Source organism: Monodon monoceros, unplaced genomic scaffold (assembly GCF_005190385.1).
Source record: "Monodon monoceros isolate NGI ecotype Baffin Bay Population unplaced genomic scaffold, NGI_Narwhal_1 Super_Scaffold_14, whole genome shotgun sequence".
Classification (NCBI taxonomy): domain Eukaryota; kingdom Metazoa; phylum Chordata; class Mammalia; order Artiodactyla; family Monodontidae; genus Monodon; species Monodon monoceros.
Window position 1 is genome coordinate 75852252 of NW_021703770.1, and position 21434 is coordinate 75873685.

Below are 21434 nucleotides of genomic sequence, written 5' to 3' on the forward strand. Positions count from 1 at the left end.
ACATCATAAAGAGAGTTTTAAAATTCAAGTCTAAGGAATAGGGACTTACCTTCTGATTTTGCATTGCTTAAAATTATATATTAACAGAAGCATTTATAAAAGCTCTCTGTGAATAATATTTTCTAATTTTTCAGAAATTTAAGACTCGAATATTTGTTTGGTTTTAACATTCTTTTCTTCCTTAATGGGATGAAACAAAATTAGGAAAACACCACATGTAGAGGAACATGCATTAGGCATCAAAGCACTGGGAAACCTATTTGATCATATCCATTACTTCTACATTAATTCATCCCTTCACTCAATAAACCTCTGACTACTGGATGTAGTTACTATGCTAGGCACTTGATACCAGGAGGACCAAAACCTTTGTTTGCCCTCAAGAAGTTTACAGTCTATGAGAGGAGGACAGTTAAAGAGACAGAACAACACAAAGTAAAACATCCTCTGGGGACACATAGGAAGGACAACCAACCCCAAAGAACAGACAAGGAAGGTCTCCTTGAAGAAGAAACTCTCCAGGTGCAACATAAAAGAAACCATTCAGGGGGAGAGTAGGTGAAAATATTCAGGACGTCAGTGGGGAAAATTAAAAAACATAAGCAAAGAATGCCAAAAAACTGAATAAACAGAGCAATCTGCCTACATGAGAAACTCACTGCAAATACATAAGTTCTCCTCAAACTAATCCACAGATTCTTACAATTTAAACTGAAATTCCAATAGCACTGTTCTTGGAACAGGACAAAGAGTCCTAATATTCTTATGGAAAACTTAAGGGGCAGGAGTTTTGAGAAAACTTTTAAAGAAAAAGAAAACAGAGGGGATAACTTCCCTAGATATTAAGACTTCCCCATCAGCCAAAGAAAGTAATTAAGATAATGTGAAGTCAGTGCAAGAATCGACAAACTAATGAAAAAGAAAGCCTCCAAACAGATACATGCATGTATGAAAACAGGATATGTAATAAAGGCAGCATTAAGAGTCGGCAGGGGGACTTTCCTGGCAATCCAGAGGTTGAGACTTCGCCTTCCAAAGCAGGGGGTGCAGGTTCGGTCCCTGGTCAGAGCTAGGATCCCACACACCTTGTGGCCAAAAAACCAAAACATAAAACAGAAGCAATACTGCAATAAATTCAATAAAAACTTTAAAAAATGGTCCACATCAAAAAAAAAAAAAAGAAAGAGTCAGCAGGAATCCACACTAAAAGAAGACCAATCTTGAATCATGTACCAGAAAAATATATATGTAATTATTTTGCTTTAAAGAACATTAGCGGAAAACTGGCAGTCTGAACAGGGCCCAGAGATAAAAGTTCGGTATCAAAGTTAATTTCTTGATTTTGATAATTATATTGTCAAGTAAGAGAACGTCCTGGACTTCAATACATACACAGTGAAGTATTTAGCAGCGAAGAGGGACATGTCTATAACTTATTCTCAAATGCTTCATTAAAAAAAATGTGTCTGTGGCGGGGCGGGGAAAGAGTACACACGCAAGCACATGCAAAAATCTTAATTAGCATGGGGTAGGATTTCCTCATACTGTTCATGTAACTTTTCTGTAAATCTGAAATTATTTCAAAACAAAAAAATAGGGAAAGAATGGATTGAACTGTTCGGTAAATCATGTTAGAAAATTTTATCCACATGGAAAAATAAATTAGATCCCTATCTCACAGCATACATGAAAATCAATCCTAGGCATATTAAATGCCTAAATGTGAAGAGCAAAACATAAGACTTTAGGAAAATATATGATTTCCTCCAACCTTGGGATATAAGAAAGGATTTCTTTTAAAAAAGCACAAACCAGAAGATTGATAAACTTGACTAAAATTTAAAAACCAACTTGACAAAAGAGCCACAAACTGTTATGAGGAACATAACCAGGAAATGTCAGCATCCAAAATATACAAAGAATTCATCCTATGATTCAACGAGGAAAACAAAACAGTGAATAAGGAGGTTCACAGGGGTGGAAACAGGGATGTACAATAAACATATAAAAAGGGTGCTCAACCTCAACAGTAATCAGGGGAAACATGAATTAAACCATAATGACTCTCCACCAGACTGACAAATATTAAGTCTGGCAATACTTGGTTTGACGAAGATGTAGAGATGGAGGCTCATTCACTGCTGAGGTTGGCATAAACTGGTACAACTCTGGGAGGAAACTGGTAACATTCACGGAGATCCTGGCAAAGGGTTGGAGGTAGGAAGGCTCACTTACCATGATTTCTAATCGTGAAAATTTAGAAACAACCTAAGCATCACATAGTATAATCCATGACAGAATACTGTTACAATTAAAATGAAAGAATTAGAGCTACAAGCATCAATCAATGCTAAAATTTTACAAACATGCTGTTCAGTAAGTGCACAGCTGCAGTTTCACAAGGTGAAAAGGATCTGGAGATTGGCTGCACAACAAAGTGAATACATGATAGTGCTGAACTGGACAGAGGCAATTAAGACAGTAAACTGTATGTTACATACACTTTACCATAATTGAAAAGAAAAAATAAACCAAAAAAAACCAAACAAAGCTATGTACCAACAGACCTTTACTATACTCCTCCTGAGCACACACATATCTAGCAAAGGTACAAAAATGTTTGTGGAATATACTCCTTAATCAGGATAGTGATCACCTGTGGGCAAAGAGAAAGGGGCCTAGTACTTGGAAGGGTCCTGGTAATGTTTCGTTTCTTCAAAAAACAGAAAACCTGGGCTTCCCTGGTGGCGCAGTGGTTGGGAGTCCGCCTGCCGACGCAGGGGACACGGGTTCATGCCCCGGCCCTGGAAGATCCCACATACCGCGGAGCGGCTGGGCCCGTGAGCCATGGCCGCTGAGCCTGCGCGTCCCGAGCCTGTGCTCCGCAACGGGAGAGGCCACAACGGTGAGAGGCCCGCGTACCGCAAAAAAAAAAACACCAAAAACCAGAAAACCTGAAGCAAGAATAATTTATTAGCGTTTGAGAGAGCTGGGGGTGGGTGCATGTGTATTCATGCATTTTTCTGGTGTTTAAAAATCTGTCGTCTAAAAAGAGAAGGAGAAACAGTACCTAAACAAGGAGAGAAAGAATGGTAGGCAATGTGTGGGGATAGCAGTTGAGGATAAATGGGCAAAGAGCCAGAAACTGCCTGGAAGGACAGGCGTGCTTGCAAATTCAGACTTCACCTGCGGCAGTGAAGACCAAGGGAGGGGTTTAAGCACAGACTTCAAGGACAGGACGGCAGAGGGGAGAACAACATCGGCTGTGATGAAAGAGCAATCAGGGAAAAAAACGTTAAATGCCTCCACTAAGAAAAATGTGGTTCGTTTTATTGTTGTAATTCTGTGATTTTATTTATTTCCAATAACCAAAACTAAACATCAAGCACGAGCTAGAAACTGTGCTAGGCCGTGGGATCTCACACTGACAGTCCCAGCCCTCATGGAATCGACAGCCTATCAGGGCAGCAAGACACAGAAATCACAGCGTATGAGAGGCACTTAGATGACAAAAGCAACAGGAAAGTTTCCTAAAGTAGCAGTTTTGCTCTACCACAAAACTAGACAGGTGACTTTGGGCAAAGTGTCTTTTTCTTCCACTCTGCGTACTTTGATGTAAAATGCGGGACTAAACTACATGAGCCCACCCCAACCCAGCTCACTGACCCGCACATAGAAGCCTACTTCAGGAGGGGTCTGGCTGGACTGGAGAGAAAGGAGAAATCCTGTCCCCAGGTCTCTGCCCCACCTCCATCCTCAGCTTCAGAACCCTTGCGGAACCACGTTATTCCTAAAGCTCCTCCCAAGTTTAGGATTCTTGAATTCCATTTGGAGGACTGTTTCAGAACATCAGACATGACCCTATCCTAAGAAGTCAAAAAAAAAAAAAAAGAAAAAAAAGCAAAAGGGAAACAGTAATAAACATAAGGTATAAAAATTTTAAGTTGATTTTTAAAATATGAAAACTCCATATCATCAATAACCAGTTACACTGAAGTAGTAAATGGATAATATGTATTTCATAGACAGATATGAAATACAACTGATAATCCAACAAGAAAATGAACCAGAGGGAGGGAGACGCAAGAGGAAAGAGATATGGAAACATATGTATATGTATAACTGATTCACTTTGTTATAAAGCAGAAACTAACACACCATTGTAAAGCAATTATACCCCAATAAAGATGTTAAAAAAAAAAAAGAAAATGAACCAAAAGAGAAAATAAGAAAAACATGCAGCCTTAAAAAAAAAAAAATGACATTACTGTACTCCCATCAAAAAATAAAATTAAAAGCACAGTAAACACAATGCCGGCAAGACAGTGGATAAACTACATTTATCCATCCTTACACATCACTGGAAATCGACTACACCTTGCTGAAGAGGGAATTTGACAAAATATAACAAGAATTTTAAAATATTTATACACTTTGATTTATACTCCAGTCTGTGAAATCCACCCTCAAGAACAAAGCACAGGGAGTGTAGCCGGCCTCAGAGCCAGCTGTGAACAACCTGTCTCCTGTCTCCAGGCACGCGCCCTCCTGGTCAGAGGCCAGGGCTACTCCCCGCCCTCTGACTCTGGGCTGGCCTTGCCACTTGTTTCGACAGAACGCGATGCTGGTGCGGTCAGAGCCCTATAGCTTCTGTTTGGTTTTCTTGGAAGCCAACCACCATACAAATTCTGACCTCCCAGACACTACTGGGATGCGAGGAAGTCCAAACAGAGCACCTGGAGTGGCCACGTGGACTAGAACCAAGGCACCTGGGCACAAGGCCCAGCCCACCGTCAGGTGAAGGGAGACCGGCAAAACCACACAGTCAGCCCCCAAATCATAGGAATAAATCACTGTTTGAAGCCATATATCCATTTCAGATATTAAAATTTGTCTTAGAATTGATGAAATATGGCAGATGAAAATAAATCTGAAAAAAATTTCAAATCAAACGTACATCTGAAGCATCTGTACTATACCTTCAAACACAAATCCTCTGGATTAGAGGATTTGCAAAGCGCCTCGAACCCGTGGTATGGAAGCTGCATTATGTGGAGTAGAATGTGAACCATGCTACTGGGTACTCTTTAGGTGCCAGCCAAAGCCACTCTGTCCCCAGCCACTCTCCCAAAATTCTGCAACTCTTCTTACGGCCTATGTGCTGTATACTAACTCAGGCAAGGAGAAAATATGCAGCTTCATGTGTTTATTTAATGAAAGTATTTGAACACAAAATATCCTTTAAGTACCGCTTCACTTCAAAAAGTAAACTCAAAACAAAATTTAAAAGTAAAACATTATAATACACAAAGGGGGAAAGCTGGATTTTACTTGAGCCATTTGTTTTCTCATTATTAAATCACTCACATAGAAACTGCACCATAAGGAAATGACAACATCGGAGGCACTCAATAAACACGTGGTGCGTTTATGGCAGACGCTTACTTTCAACCTTTCTGTCGACACTTACGGGCCAGTCCTGAAGCAGGTGATGCCGATTCTGAACACAGAATCCTTTCCCCAGCATCTTGGCGGTGGTGATGGGTGAGGACAACCATGTAGGCGGACGCATTCAAATGCAATAAGCTACCTCAAGAGATTTTGCTCAGAACACTACTGCCATCTCAATGAGGCAGACTAACCAGGGAGAACCGAGTTACTTAATATTCTCCAGGAAACCTGCGAGCAATGTTTACTTCAGAACTCAGAAGGAATGCCTCCCTGAGAATAAGCTCGGGAGTGGCAGAAAGCTAGGTGAACCTCAACATACTCTGCTTCCTCTCCAGCAGGAACTTCCAAGTGGAGTGAGGACTGGCACACCTCCCTCTCTCACCTCCCTCTCTCCCTCCCAGAGACCACCTACAGGGTACAGGGGCTCTCCTGTGGCACCAGGGAGCTGCAGTTAGAAGCAAAGGAAGTATCCCGCCAAGTCACTGCTGGCAGGGTGAACACGTGAGAAAATTTAAAACTTTTCAATAACTTAAGTATATCCTCTCAGGAAACAACCACTTACATCAATACTGTTTAGTAAGCTGTAACCGATAATTTAGTTAGCAGGTGACACTACCATGAATAACAAACAGTAAACCAAGCTATGCATTGTTGGTACTTTTCAGTAACATTCCAGTCACTAGACTGAAAAAAATCTATGGCATAATTACATACTTACAAAGAATAAACTGCTTGAAGCATGCCTGCTATCTGGCTATATAACTCTGTTAATGTAACATTAAAGCTCACACCTGGCAAGGCAGGGCTTAGACTCCTACCCTCTGTCATGTGGTAATCCTGTATAATAATCATAACCAGATCATCACTTAGACCTTACATATGTCAACATGATGTTTTTAAAACAAAGAGTCAGGTAGACGATGAAGTACATACCAAAAGCCAGACTTTTCATCTTAATAAAGTAGAAAAAAATAGATAAATTGGACTTTATCAAAATTTAAAACTTTGGGGTTTCAAAGGATACCATCAAAAAAACAAAAAAACCTACAGAGAGAAAATATTTACAAACCGTACATCTAATAAGGAACTTGTATCTAGAATATATAAGAACTCTTACAACTCAACAATAAAGAGACAAATAATGCAAATTTTTTAAGACGGGCAAACCAGAAATGAACCCACACTTATGTGGGCAATTAATCTACAACAAAGGAGACAAGAACATACAATGAAGACAGTGACTTCAATAAATGGTGCTGGGGAAACCGGACAGCTACATGCACAAGAATCAAACCGGACTACTCCCTCACACCACACACAAAAGTAAACTCAAAATCCATCAACGACTTAAATGTAACACCTGAAGGCTTAAAATTTCTAGAAGAAAACTTAGGCAGTATGCTCTTTGACATCAGTCTTAGCAATAATTTTTTGGATGTCTCTTCAGGCAAGGGGGAAAAAAAGCAAAAATAAGCAAATGAGACTACATCAAACTAAAAGCTTGGCACAGTGGAGGAAACTATCAACATAACACAAAGGAAGCCAACAGGATGGGAGAAGACATTGGCAAACACTACGTCTGATAAGGGATTAATATCCAAAATATACAAAGAACTCATACTACTCAACATCCAAAAAAGCAACCTGATTTAAAAAATGGGCAGAGGATCTGAATAAGACATCTTTCCAAAGACACACAGATGGCCAACAGGCACGTGAAAAGACGGTGCTCAACATCACTAATCATCAGGGAAATGCAAATCAAAACCACAATGAAACACCACCTCACACCTGTCAGAATTGCTGTCATCAAAGAGACAACAAAAAACAAGTTGGCAAGAATGTGGAGAAAATGGAACCCTTGTGCACTGCTGGTGGGAATGTAAATTGGTGCAGCCACTATGGAAAACAGTACGGAAGGCCCTCAAAAAATTAAAAATAGAGCTACCATACAATTCAGCAATTCTACTCCTGGCTATTTATCCGAAGAGAACAAAAGCACTATTTCAAAAAGATATATGCACCCTTATGTTCACTGCAGCATTATGCACAATAGCCAAGATATGAAAGCAACGTAAGTTCCCATCAATACATGAATGGATAAAGATGATGTGGAAGGTGCACACACGTGCGTGCACACACACACACAAATACACTGTAATACCATTCAGCCATAAAAAAGAATGAAATCTTGCCATTTGCGACAACACGGATGGACCTAGAGAGTATTATGCTGAGAAATAAGTCACAAAGAAAAACACAAATGCTGTATGATTCCATTTACATGAAGCAACCAAAAAGTTTATAGAACACAGCGTGATACCGAAGCAGAATCAAAGAACCTGTAATCAAGAAACTAGCTCTGGACTCAGCACCTAGCTAAGTAATCTTGTGAAAGTCATTTCATATCTAGATAGCGCTCATCTATAAAATATACTTTGCCTAGAGCCTAAATGATTCATAATGTACTTTCCATGAGCACTACTATTCCCATATATGTATAAGGACCTATACAAGCCATAAGGACCTCTCTCCCCTTCTGTAGTTTCAAACTTTGCTGAGTTCCAACTTAAACTGAAAATAACATCTGCTCTTACAAGTCAGCAAAGACTGTGTAAACAAGAATACACTTCCAAACCCAGTCCTGAAGTCCCATCTTACAATAATATCTCAAAGATTTACTTATAAATACATCTGCTCTTTTAAAACAGTTAACTACTTCTGAAACAAACTTTTTTGTACGCGGGCCTCTCACTGTTGTGGCCTCTCCCGTTGCGGAGCACAGGCTCCGGACGCGCAGGCTCCGCGGCATGGCATGTGGGGTCTTCCTGGACCGGGGCAAGAACCCGCGTCCCCTGAATCGGCAGGCGGACTCTCAACCACTGCGCCACCAGGGAAGCCCCTGAAACAAACTTTTGAACACTGGATTTCATTCCATTTGTTCTAGTCTACATACCTCACATCCATTTTGAAGTTTTGCGTCAAACAGCTCCCCAAATACTTGCTAAGTGGATGTTTCCACATATGGGCAATCTCCGCTTTTCATGGTTTCCACACGCGTGACTTTCAGTTACCACGGTTTAGTGAGACACCAGTCCCCCAACAACAGGGTTCAGACTCCAGTCTCCATGGTACGCAGACAATGAGTACGCGCACAGAGCTCACACGTGGCTGCTAGCTCCTCAGTCCACAGGTCACCATGTGAGTGACAGACGAGCAGTCCCGACCAGCAGCCAGCACTTCACAGCTTTCAGTGTGTACCTGAGGCTCACTGCGCATCTCTTAGTTAACAGAGAGCAAAGCATGGAATAGAGTTGCCTCCTTGTCTACCAGTGACAGTCCATAAAAATAGCCAACAAAGGTGAAAGTCCAGCAGAGAAACAAGAACTGGCAACACGGGAAGTGAAATCTGAACAAATGTAAAGAGAGTCACAGAAGAAATTTGACTGTGGGAACATCGGAGAGACTCCGGAAGAACAGGCAGAGGAATTCTGTGAACGTGAGCTTATTGACATAAATGAGGAAAGGAGATGTAGGAAAAGGATGACCTGACCGTGTCCCAGAGGAAGTGAAAAACTTCACAATAAAGAAACTCTCAGAGGTATTTCCTAACACTGAAAGCACAAATGACAAAATACTGGAAGCAGATCCAAATTTAGGAGTATGACAATTCACCAAAGCACAGAAAAGATACTTGTTCCACATAAGTTATACGATAAAAAGATAAGGCAGGCATTGTTCAAACTACTCTTGACAAGCGTTTTATAACCAAAAACACTCTAGTTCTTAATTTCTCACGTTTAAACTACAGTGTACTAAACAAATGTTAGTTTTACTATTTTTTCCATTTTTCCTATATGCTTGTAACCCCAGGAATTTTCAATGTTTCAGCAAACATTTTCAAAGGTCACAGAATAATCATAATTTTTCTCACTTAGTAAGATTGCTCTGAATAGTTTCAGTATGCCACCCAAACTACCATGCAAAGGGAGGACTGCTGATAGGTTGTATTGCCTGACGATATTATCAAGAGCAAACATATGTCAAGAGCACCCAGGTTCCTAACTCACATAGACAAATCTACCAGGCCTGTTATTAAAGTCTCAAGAGGGAAATACCCTGGACTATTACAGTTCAGCTCTTATATTGTTTAATTTCCAGGTTCTATGATTTACACCTGCAAATCTCTTCTTCTATTACTACTCCCAAGTTCTGCCCATATCCACAAATCTTCATCCTGAAGATGGGGAAAACAAACAAAATCATGTAGTCCAAACTTTTCATAGAAGGGACGGAAAAGCAAGGCTTATGAGACTCACTGCACGCCTAGCATGGCAATCTACCAGGGCAGCAGGGGAATCAAAACACAGCCAACCCAGTTCCTGTTCCAGTATACATAATGCTTCCCACTTCTGAAAAAGGTAATTAGGCTTCACTGTGGTTGTTTTCCACTTATATGGCTTACGTAGACTTACCACACTTTATAATCTAACATTAATACTTCTATTAGTGCTGAGATGTGATTAAATTTTTGAATCACAGGTACTAAATATACTAACAAATTTCTATCCCAAAGAGTCGTGTTTCTTAAGCCGTGTCCTATGAAATCATCTTGACCCCCAGAGGTGACTGTCTCTTGGGAAAGGGGAACCTAGCCAGTGGGGTCTCCACCACAGCCCTATTTCTGTCCACGAGAAGCATCTGACAGTCTGAAACAAGGATTCTGCTAGGAAGAGAAGTATGAAAGCCACTCTCAAGCCTAAAAGGAAGTAAGGTTCCTGATTTCAGGATTATTCCAAATTCATAATTGCTCATGATGGAAAAAGCACTAGACTGAGAGTAAAAAACCTGATTCTGAACTGGACTCTACTGCTAACCAACTATATAAAACCTTATATTTCCTCAGGCCTCAGTTTACTCAACTGCAAAACAAAGAGGACCAAATGGTATGGCAAAGTATCATATCAGTCAGCTTAGAGGTCTCAGTCTAGTTAGAATTCTTCCTGCCAATTTTTCTTCCAGTAACAGAAAGACTAAAAGCATATGATTTAGGTAATGCAAGTTAAAATATAATGCTTTAGTTAAAATTTAAAAAAATATCTGTCAGGTGTCTTTTTCTTTTTGGACTATTAAAGAGCTATTTTTATCAAGATTATTTTGGCTTAAATAAAAAAACATGGGACTTCCCTGGTGGCGCAGTGGTTGAGGGTCTGCCTGCCGATGCAGGGGACGCGGGTTTGTGCCCCGGTCCGGGAGGATCCCACATGCCGCGGAGCGGCTGGGCCCGTGAGCTGTGGCCGCTGGGCCTGTGCGTCTGGAGCCTGTGCTCCACAAAGGAAGAGGCCACGGCAGTGAGAGGCCCGCGTACTGCAAAAATAAACATGTACAGTACATCCTAATTTTAAAATTTCAAGCTTTATCACATTTATTTCACAAATACACGGGTACTGTTTCCCTCCCTTGCTACCAAAAGGCAAACAATACAAAAGTAGAACTAAGAGAAAATATAATTTAAAAATAGTTTCGAAACATAGTCCAAAACTGCTTCTGCACTCCTCTCTCCCCAAGCTGGACGATACTGTCAATGTTGTAAAGCACAGAAAAGGAATAAACGGTATATGAAATTCGCCAACGCAATTTTTAACAACAGTTTCAAAACAAATTTCAGTGATTTAAGAAAACATCAACTAACTGCCTAAAAGATATTCTTTCTGATTATGCTCAGGTTTCGAATCTCATAAATTTAAAAGCAGCGTAAATGTAACAATTAGAATGCTGAAATATAAACTAGAAAATACAGGCTTCCAATGTACAATAAACGTGCTAATAATCTCTCAGCAACTTCTTTATAATTCATAGTCAACTTCCAAAAATGACTCACTGTGGTTAACAAGGAGCACCTGCCATTAACATAATCTAATCATTGGTCTTTTCAAAATATTTCCACACTCTCTCACAGGTACAACGTTAGAGGGGAGAAAAATCGTATTTAAATAAAAAAGTGAAATCCACAAAATGAAGATTATCAATCAAACTGAAACACACCACTTTACTACTAAATTTTCAAGAACCTTCAGGTACGAAGCACAACTCTTAAAAAGACATGGAATTTTAATGCACAAGCACACTCGATTTCAAATAGCAAGGACAGTAAAGTTTTAACACTAAAATGTCACTTTTTAAATCATCCACGCTTTACTAGCTAGCTCTGACCCCAAGTGTACCGAAATAGCTCCCCAACGCTAAAATCGTTAAACAGCTTATCCTGACACCTGTACGTAATAAACATGCGATACAAAAGACGCAATTCTTCATTAAAATGAAGGGAGAATGGCACTACCTTAAAAGTACCCATCACAACATACACCGAAGCCTTCCACTTAAGTACACAAAGACTTGAAAATTCGTGTTATTATGCAATGATGGCATGAAATACAAAACCACAGTATTCCACAGCCACGGTTCAATAATGATTAGAAAAAATTAAAGACCATACGTCTTAACGTTTTAAGTAATAAAACTGTCCCCCTTTAACATTTTGTAATGGTCAAATTTCTAAAACCTTAGTGTTAATACCGAATTTCAACGTCTGTGCTCAGAGGAAACCAAAACTGTATTCAGTACGAGAGGAGCGGAACAGCTAATCTAAGAAACCGCTTTTTCTTCGATTAGTGTTCACCTAGCTCCTTGCTTCTATTTAGTCTGCACCTCAGTTCTTCACTGGCCCTGTCCTCCGCCCACGTCAGGGCGAGCCAGGGGGTCGGACCCGCTCCATCCAGGACCCTCACGCGAGGCCTCGCGCGCCCAGGTGGACGCGGCCCGCCCGGGCTACCCTCCTCGCTCCCGCACCGCCCGCCAGAGCCCCGGGCCAGCCGGCCCGGTCCAGCCCAGCCCCCAGGCGCGCAGCCGACGCGCGGGCACGACCGCCGCCCCGACGGCCGCCAGGACCCTCCCTGCTCCGGCTGCGCTCCGCGGAAAGTCCGGCGGCCGGGGGCCCGTACTCCGGCTTCTCCCACACCGCCAGGCCGGCCGCCAGCTGCGCGCAGAGGCGCAGCGCGGGCTGGGATGGAAAAGCAGGCGGCCCGGCACGGTACTGACCTGTGGAGACCGCCATCTTCTCCTGCAGCCCGACGCACCGCCCGGACGCACGCGACGTCCGCACTACCTCCGGGAGCGCCGCCGCCCGCCCCGCGGCTTCCGGCCCCAGGCTCCCGCCCCGCAGCTTCCGGCACGTCAACGCGGACCCGCCCCGCGGCTTCCGGCTTCCGGCTTCCGGCTTCCTGGGACGGTCCCGCCAAATCGGAGTGTGAGGGTGCAGGTTAAGCCCATGGGACAGACTTGAGTCAGTCACCGTGACAGAGAGGAAGAGCGCGAGGCCAGAATGCTCCAGGCGGGGAACGTGCTCCGAGAGCCAGCGCCGGCTCTGACGTCATAGGCGTGCGTCGGAGCAGGTGCGCTAGCGCCGCCCAGAGGGCCGTCCTCGGTCGCGGGGGAGGGTGGCGTCTGTGTGGAGTTCGACGAAGTGCTTGTGGAAATGAGGCCCTGACCCGGCAGGGGCGTTGACGGTTCCGTCGAAAATGATTCAAGGAGTGACAAAAAGTTTTAAGGAGCCGCTAGAATTAAACCACCTTGTTCGTGCTTTTTTTTGAGATAGGCACGCGAGAGAAACGTGATAGAAGTCTGTGCTTGAGTCTAGAAAGTTCCTTCCGCTTGTGAGTGATTGGGGAGCATCACTGCGTCCAGAGGGCGGAGCTGCCCACGCGGCTCGGGCGGCCGCGGGGACGACCGGGACGACCCCTGAGGCCACGACGTCCCCGGGGCGCGCGGACCTCTCCCCGCCCCGGCCCGCATGAGTGGGGCTCGTTCTGTGGCCGGGCGGTGGGCCTGCTGGGTGGGCTGCTGCTTTCCGTCCTGCACTCCTGTTTACCCGTCCCTTGCACTGTGCGGAGGCTTGGGGAGGAGACAGGCCCTCCGCTCAGTTCTGAACGTGGAGGGGGTGTCAGTGCTTGGTCCCAGCCACACCCCCTAAAATGAAGCCGCTGAGCAGGCGCTGTTCGGTTCGCTCTCTGCGATGGGAATCCTCTGCCGTGGCTCCCGGTGGCCCTCTCTTGGCCTCATGCCTTGCTCTTTAATATCCCTCTGCCTTTTGTGGGAGCTGTGTTTACTGACCAGGTTCCAGTGAATAAGATAAGGCAGTGCCCACTGCGGCGGCACATACCCTAAGATTGGACCGGAGCAGGGAGGATTAGCGTGGCCCCTGCCAGGATGCACGCAAATTCGTGAAGCAGCCCATGTCTTACAGGAATCTGAGCAAGAGTGGGTATCCGTGTACGTATGACTGACTCACTTTGCTGTGCAGCAAGGAACCAACAACACTGTAAAGTGACTCTACGCCAATAAAAATCAATTTTAAAAGAAAGAATAAAATAAGATAGAAGTGTGGGGTATTGCTTCTGAGATTTTGTTTAAGAAGACTACATTGCAAGGGCTTCCCTGGTGGTCCAGGGGTTAGGACCCGGCGCTTCCACTGCCCAGGGCCTGGGTTGGATCCCGGGTGGGGGAACTAAGATCATCCCACAAGCTGCGTGGTGAGGCCTCCGAAAAAAACAGAAAGCAAAAAACGACTGCTAGCTTGCATACCTTGCTCTCTTGCTCCCTCTGAGGGAAGCCAGCTCTCATCCTGACAGCTACCTTACAGAGAAGCCCACATGGCAAGGAACATCAGCCTCTGGCCAATAACTAACCTTGAGGAAGTGAAGCACTCAGTTCAACAGCCTGAGGAGCTGAATCCTGTCAACAGACATGGCGGGGTGAGCTCGAAAGCAGATCCGCCCCACTCAGGTCTTCAGGTGACACTTTGGCCCAGGCCAACACCTTAAGGGCCACTCTGCTAGAGTCCTTGAGGCAGAGCACCCCAGGTAAAGGTTGCCTGATTCCTGACCCCCTGAAAATGAGATAACACATGTTTGCTGTTTTCAGCCACTACATTTTGGCATCATTTGTTCTGCAGCAGCGGGAAACTAATACACTCTCTTACAGTAGCCAAGGTGTGGAAGCAGCCTAAGTGCCCATCAGCAGATGAGTGGATAAAGAAGACGTGGAATATATATACACAACGGAATATTACTCGGCCGTTAAAAAGAATGAAATTTTAGCGTTGTCAACTACATGGTTGGACCTGGGGGGTATTATGCTAAGTGAAGTGAGACAGAGAAAGACAAATATTCTGATGTTTTCACTTGCGTGTGGAATCTAAAATATGAAACAGGGCTTCCCTGGTGGCGCAGTGGTTGAGAGTCTGCCTGCCGATGCAGGGGACATGGGTCCGTGCCCCAGTTCAGGAAGATCCCACATGCTGCGGAGTGGCTGGGCCCGTGAGCCATGGCCGCTGAGCCTGCGCATCCGGAGCCTGTGCTCCACAACGGGAGAGGCCACAACAGTGGGGGCCCACATACCACAAAAAAAATAAAATAAAATAAAATATGAAACAAAAGAATTAATGTAACAAAATAGACTCTCACATGTAGAGAACAAACTAGTGGTTACCAGTGGTGAGAAGGAGGGAGGAGAGAGAAGATGGAGGGGATTAAGAGGTACAAATATTGTACAGGACAGGGAATACACCCAATGTTTTATAATAACTTTAAATGGCGTATAATGTGCAAATTTAGAATCACTATGTTGTACACCTGAAACTAATATAATGTAAATCAGCTATACCTCAATTAAAAAAAGAAAACTTTGTAAATTTCTCTTGAGATTTCATCTTTGTCTCCGGTATCATTTAGAAGTGTGTAATTCAGTCTACACATATTTTGGGAGTCAGTGAAGGTCAGTGATGCATGGTAACGGTTACTCAGTATTTGTAAGATTAGTTAATGTACAATTACAGTAATCAGTTATATTCTTACCTTCTTTGTTGTAGATTAATTGACCACAAATGCATGGTTTATTTCTGGGCTCTCCATTCTGTCCCATGGATCTATGTGCCTGTTTTTGTGCTCATTTCATACTGTTTTTGGTGTTTGTTTTGTCAAAAAGTTTATTTGGACTCACTGTTTTGGCAGAAGCATCTGTACACCAGCCTACTGGTAAACCAGTGGTGTTTGTAAGTGCCTTTACCTTGTGGACCCTGGGTTAGGGACAGAGGAGGAAACCAGAGAGACAGATGACAGTCCAGGAGAAAGGGAAACCTCACTCGCATACACTGGTGTTTCCACACAGCTCATTTAATGGAAATTGTTAGACCTGGACTAATCCTGTCTTCATTATCTAACTGTGCAGCCCTCTGTAGATCTTAGTTGCCTCATCATCAACTGATGGGTGAGGACTGAATGATAGCATCATACTGTTTTGATTAATGTAGCTCTGTAGTATAGTCTGAAGTCTAGGAGTGTGATGCCTCCAGCTCTGTTCTTCTTTCTCAAGATTGCTTTGGCTTTTCAGGGTCTTTTTTTGATTCCATACAAATTTTAGAATTATTCTAGTTCTGTGAAAAATGCCATTGGTATTTTGATAGGGATTGGTATAAAGCTTTTTTTTTTTTTTTTTTTTTTGGCAACGCTGTGAGGCTTGTGGGATCTCAGTGCCCTGACCAGGGATTGAACCCAGGCCCTGGCAGTGAAAATACCGAGTCCTAACCACTGGAATGCCAGGGAATTCCCGGGATTGCTATAAAGCTTTTTAAAAAATGAAAACAGAACTTGTCAAAATTTGTGGGATACAGTGAAAGCAGTACTTAGAGGGAAATTTTGAGCATTGCATGCAATGTTAGAAAAGAAGAGAGAAGTGAAATCAGTCATCTAAGCTTCCACCTTAGGAAACCAGAAAAAGAGCCAATTAAATCCAAAGTAAGCAGAAGTAAAGAAATAATAAAAATTAAGAGTAGAAAGCAATGAAATTGAAAACAGGAAATCCATAGAGAAAATCAACAAAACCAAAAGCTGGTTCTTTGAAAAGATCAATAAGCCTCTAGCCAGGCTAACAAGACAGAGAGAAGACACATATTACTAATACCAGAAATGAAAGCGGGCACATCACTACAAATCCTATTGACATTAAAGGATAATAAAGGAAGACTATGAACAAATCTATGCCTCAAATTTGACAACCCAGATGAAATGGACCAATTCCTTGAAAGATACAATTTGCCAAAGCTTACAGACAAAATAGTACGCATAGGTCTCTCTATATATTATAGACCTATACACTAAAGAAGAAAAATCAACAATCGGTAACTTTCCAAACCAGAAAGCACCAGGCCCACCAATTTTACTGGTCAATTCTATCAGACATTTAAGGAAAAAATTATACCAATTCTCTACAAACTCAGAAGATAGAACAGAGGGAATACTTCCTACCTCATTCTGTGAGGTCAGCATTACCCTACTAGCAAAACCAAAGACATTATAAGAAAAGAAAACTACAAACCAATCTATCTCTTCAACATAGATGCAAAAATCCTCAACAAAATATTAGCAAATAGGGCTTCCCTGGTGGCGCAGTGGTTGAGAGTCCGCCTGCCGACGCAGGGGACACAGGTTCGTGCCCCGGTCCAGGAAGATCCCACATGCCGCGGAGCGGCTGGGCCCGTGAGCCATGGCCGCTGAGCCTGCGTGTCCAGAGCCTGTGCTCCGCAATGGAAGAGGCCACAACAGTGAGAGGCCCGCGTACCACAAAAACAAACAAAAAACAAATTAGCAAATAGAATTAAACAATGTATAAAAAGAATTACACACCATAACCAAGTGGGATTTATCTCAGGGATGCAAAGCTATTTCAACATTCAAAAATCAATGTAATTCATCATATCAATAGGTTATAAACAAAAGCCACATGATCATATCAATAGATACAGAAAAGCATATGATAAAATCCAACACTCATTCATGACAAAAGCTATCAGTAAAATAGGAATAGAGGGGATTTCCTCAACCTGATGAAGAATATCTGCAAAAAGCCAACAGCTGACATGATAAAGGTAACAAACTAGATTTTCCACTAAGATCAAGAAAAAGACAAGGATGCCCCTTCTCACCACTCCTTTTCAACACTGTACTGGAGAAGAAAGAACGAGACTTATTTGTTTGCCAATGACATGATTTCCTATGTAGAAAATCTGAAAGAATCAACAAGAAAATCTGGAACTAATAAGCAATTATAGAAAGATTGCAGGATACCAAGTTATCATACAAAAGTCTATCACTTTCCTATGTATCAGCAATGATCAAGTGGAGTTTGAAATTAAAAACAGTACTAATATAAGCACCCCCCAAATTACTTAGTTACAAACCTAACTACATATAAGATCTATCTGAGTAAACTTACAAAACTCTGATAAAGAAAATCAAAGAAGAAAGAAATAAATGGAGAGATATTTCATGTTCTTGGATATGAAAACTCAATATCATCAGGATGTCAGTTCTTTCCAAATTAATCTATAGATTCAGTGTGATTCCCAATCAAAATCCCAGTATGTATCCTGATTCTAAAGTTTATACCAAGAGCCAAAGACCCAGGGTAGCCAACACAATATTAAAGGAAAAGAGCAAAGTTGGAGGACTGACCCTGTTTGAATTCAAGACTTTCTACGAAGCTACAGTGACCAAGACAAAATCGTATTGGTGAAAGAATTGATAAATGGAACAGAATAGAGAGTCCATAAATAGACCTATATAAATAGAGTCAACTGATCTTTGACAGGCAGCAAAGGCAATACAATGGAGCAAATGTAGTCTTTTCAACAAATGATACTTGAGCAACTGAACATCCAGGTGCAAAAAAAAAAAAGATTCTAGACACAGACCTTATGCCCTTCACAAATATTAACTTGAAATGGATCACAGACTGAAGTATATAATGCAATACCATAAAATTCCTAGAAGTTAACATAGGAAAAAACCTAGATGACCTTGGGCTTGGCAATGACTTTTTAGGTAAGACACTGAAGGTACCATCCATGAAAGAACTGATAAGCTGGACTTAAGTTAAAATTTTCTGCTTTGCAAAAAAACACTGTCAAGAGAATGAAAAGACAAGCCACAGACAGGAGAAATATTTATAAAAGACCCATCTCATAAAGGACTCATCAAATTATAAGAACTTTTAAAACTCAACAATAAGAAAACAAACAATCTGATTGAAAAGTGAGCTAAAGACCTTAGCAGACACCTCACCAAAGAAGAAATACTGATGGCAGATAGCACATGAAAAGATGCTGAACATATGTCATCAGGGAAAGGCAAACTAAAACAGCAATGAGATATTGCTACACACCTATTAGAATGGCCAAACCCAGAGCACTGATAGCTCCAAATGCCAGTGAGGACGTGGAGCCACAGGAATTCTCATTTGTTGCTGGTGAGGATGAAAAATGGTGCACCCGGGGCTTCCCTGGTGGCACAGTGGTTAAGACTCCGTGCTCCCATCGCAGGGGGCCGGGGTTTGATCCCTGGTTGGGGAACTAGATCCCACATGATGCAACTGAGCGTTCGCATGCCACAACTAAAGATCCTGCATGCAGCAAGGAAGATCCCACACACAGCAACAAAGACCCCACGTGCCACAACTAGGACCCAATGCAGCCAAGTAAGTAAATACATAAATAAAAATTGTAAACTGGTGCAGTCACTTTGGAAGCAGTCTGGCAGTTTCTTACAAAACTAAATACACTCTTCCTATATAATCCAGCACTTTTGCTCCTTGATATTTACCCAAAGGAGTTGAAAACATGTTCACTCGAAACGTACACATTAATGTTTATAGTAGCTTTATTCATGATTGCTAAAACTTGGAAGCAGCCAAGATGTTAGTAGGTGAATGGATACATAAACTGTGATGTACAGTATATAGACAGTGGAATATTATTCAGTGCTTTAAAAAATGAGCTATGAAGTCATGAAAAGACAGGGAAGAAACAAATGCATATTACTGTATATTAAGTGAAGGAAGCTAATCTGAAAAAGGCTACATACTGTAGGACATTCTGGAAAAGTCACAACTGTGGAGACAATAAAAAGATCAGTGGTTGCTAGGAGTTACGGGAGAGGGAGGGATGAGTACGCAGAGCACAGAGGACTTTTAGGGCAGTGGAACTACTCTGTATGATGTTATAATGGTGGATACATGTCATTATACATTTGTCCAAGCCCATGGAGTGTACAACACAGAGAGTGAACCATAATATAAACTATGGGCTTTGGGTGATTATGATGAATCAGTGTAGGTTTATTGTAACAAGTTTACCATCTGGTCAGGGGTGTTGATAATGAGGGACACTATGCATGTGTGGGGGGGAGGGACATATATGGGAAATCACTCAGTTTTGCTATGAACCTAGACTGCTTTAAAAAAAAAACTATTTAAAATAAAAATTCTCCAGTGGCTTTCGTCATACTCAGCTGAAGTTCTTGCAATGGCCTGGAAGGCTCTACATGGTCTATTCCCATGCCTGCTCCCTTATCTCCCATCTTCACCTCCTACTCCTCTCCTCTTCACTCTTTCATACCCAACCCGTGTGCTTCCTCACTATCCCTCCAACAATGAAGATTCACAACCACTCCAGGGTCTTGTCACTGGCCATTGCTTCTACTTGGACCTCTTTCCCTCCCAGTACATCTCAGCTGAACATCATCCCTGCCTGCTTCTTGCAGTCTCTTGTCAGTACCTCTAGAGGTTCCCCTGTTCTCAGTCAGGCTGATCAGATCCCATCACCTGGGATTTGGACAGGGATTATTGCTGGCTATGCTCTGCTAGAGCAACCTCCCAGGGGAAGGACTACAACTTTCTGCTATCCATTCCAGCCACCCCCAGACGTAGTGCATCCTTTCTGAAGTGTCCTGGCAGGCAAAGTGGTAGGGTGAAAGTAGACTCATTATTCACTGTGTACTGAGAGCTGACTGTTCAAACCCAGAACCCCATAAGTAATCGTTTTCACGACAGTGCCAAGATTAACGTGTCAGCGCTCTCAATTCTCCTCCTCCTGTTAGAATACTGACTGGTTGTCATGGTGTTAAGTCCACATTCAGTGGGTCCATTCTTCTTCCTCACATTCAGCAGCTGGAACATTCTTAAATCTAAATAAACAGGAGATAATGAAAACCAAGATAATACAGATGGAATTTGTTGTTACCCCCTTGTTTTTTTTTTCCTATGAAGGGGATTCTGAGGAACATTGGTAATGTTTGAAGTTTTAAGTCCATAGCTGGGAAGAACGGACAACCACTGAAATAATGTGAACTGCATATGCTAAAAGTAGGGAGGTGACTCGGGGTTACATAGAACTCCTTGAGAGGGAGGATCTGACATAAAGTCATAAATTTCCTAGATATCTAAATTCCTTTTTCTTTTTTTTCTGTTTTTTTTTGTTTGTTTGTTTTGTTTTTTTGTGGTATGCAGGCCTCTCACTGTTGTGGCCTCTCCCATTACGGAGCACCGGACGCGCAGGCTCAGCAGCCATGGCTCACAGGCCCAGCCGCTCCACGGCATGTGGTATCTTCCCGGACTGGGGCACGAACCCACGTCCCCTGCATCGGCAGGCGGACTCTCAACCACTGCGCCACCAGGGAAGCCCCCTTTTTCTTTTTTAAAGAAAAGAGATAACATAAAATATTTTGTTAATAATTCTGTAATAATTTATTCATGACTACTTCTTTAACACATCCACTTTTAGTTTCTTTTTTTTTTTTTCAATTAGGTTGTGCCAGGTCTTAGTTGCGGCAGGCGGGCTCCTTAGTTGTGGCTCGCCAGCTCCTTAGTTGTGGCTTGCGAACTCTTAGCTGCAGCATGCATTCAGGATCTAGTTCCCTGACCAGGGATCAAACCCGGGCCCCCTGCATTGGGAGCGCAGAGTCTTAACCACTGTGCTACCAGGGAAGTCCCTACTTTTAGTTTCTTATACACCTTTCAGATAAACATTTTTATAATTCCTCTTATATTCTATATATTATTTACTACTTTCAGTAAAAAATCTTTTTCCACTCAAT

At 42.5% G+C, this 21434-nt stretch overlaps 1 protein-coding gene and 1 non-coding gene across 3 annotated transcripts in view; one reads left to right on the plus strand and one right to left on the minus strand.

Annotated features, from left to right (window-relative positions):
- UBE2V2 (ubiquitin conjugating enzyme E2 V2) overlaps positions 1 to 12631 on the minus strand; it is a 30649-nt gene extending 18018 nt beyond the window's left edge. Inside the window, exon 1 of one of the 2 annotated variants that reach the window (XM_029222923.1) lies at positions 12550 to 12631. In XM_029222923.1, the coding sequence (XP_029078756.1) occupies positions 12550 to 12565 (16 nt within the window). In that variant the 5' untranslated portion in view covers positions 12566 to 12631. Of the gene's footprint in view, positions 1 to 12159; positions 12221 to 12549 lie in introns of those variants that run through there. The other variant, XM_029222924.1, reaches the window with a different exon arrangement.
- Positions 12632 to 13646: 1015 nt separating this feature from the next.
- On the plus strand, positions 13647 to 13750 carry LOC114895734. The gene has a single exon (XR_003793629.1). It is a non-coding gene; the product is annotated as a U6 spliceosomal RNA (small nuclear RNA).
- The last annotated feature ends 7684 nt before the right edge of the window (positions 13751 to 21434 follow it).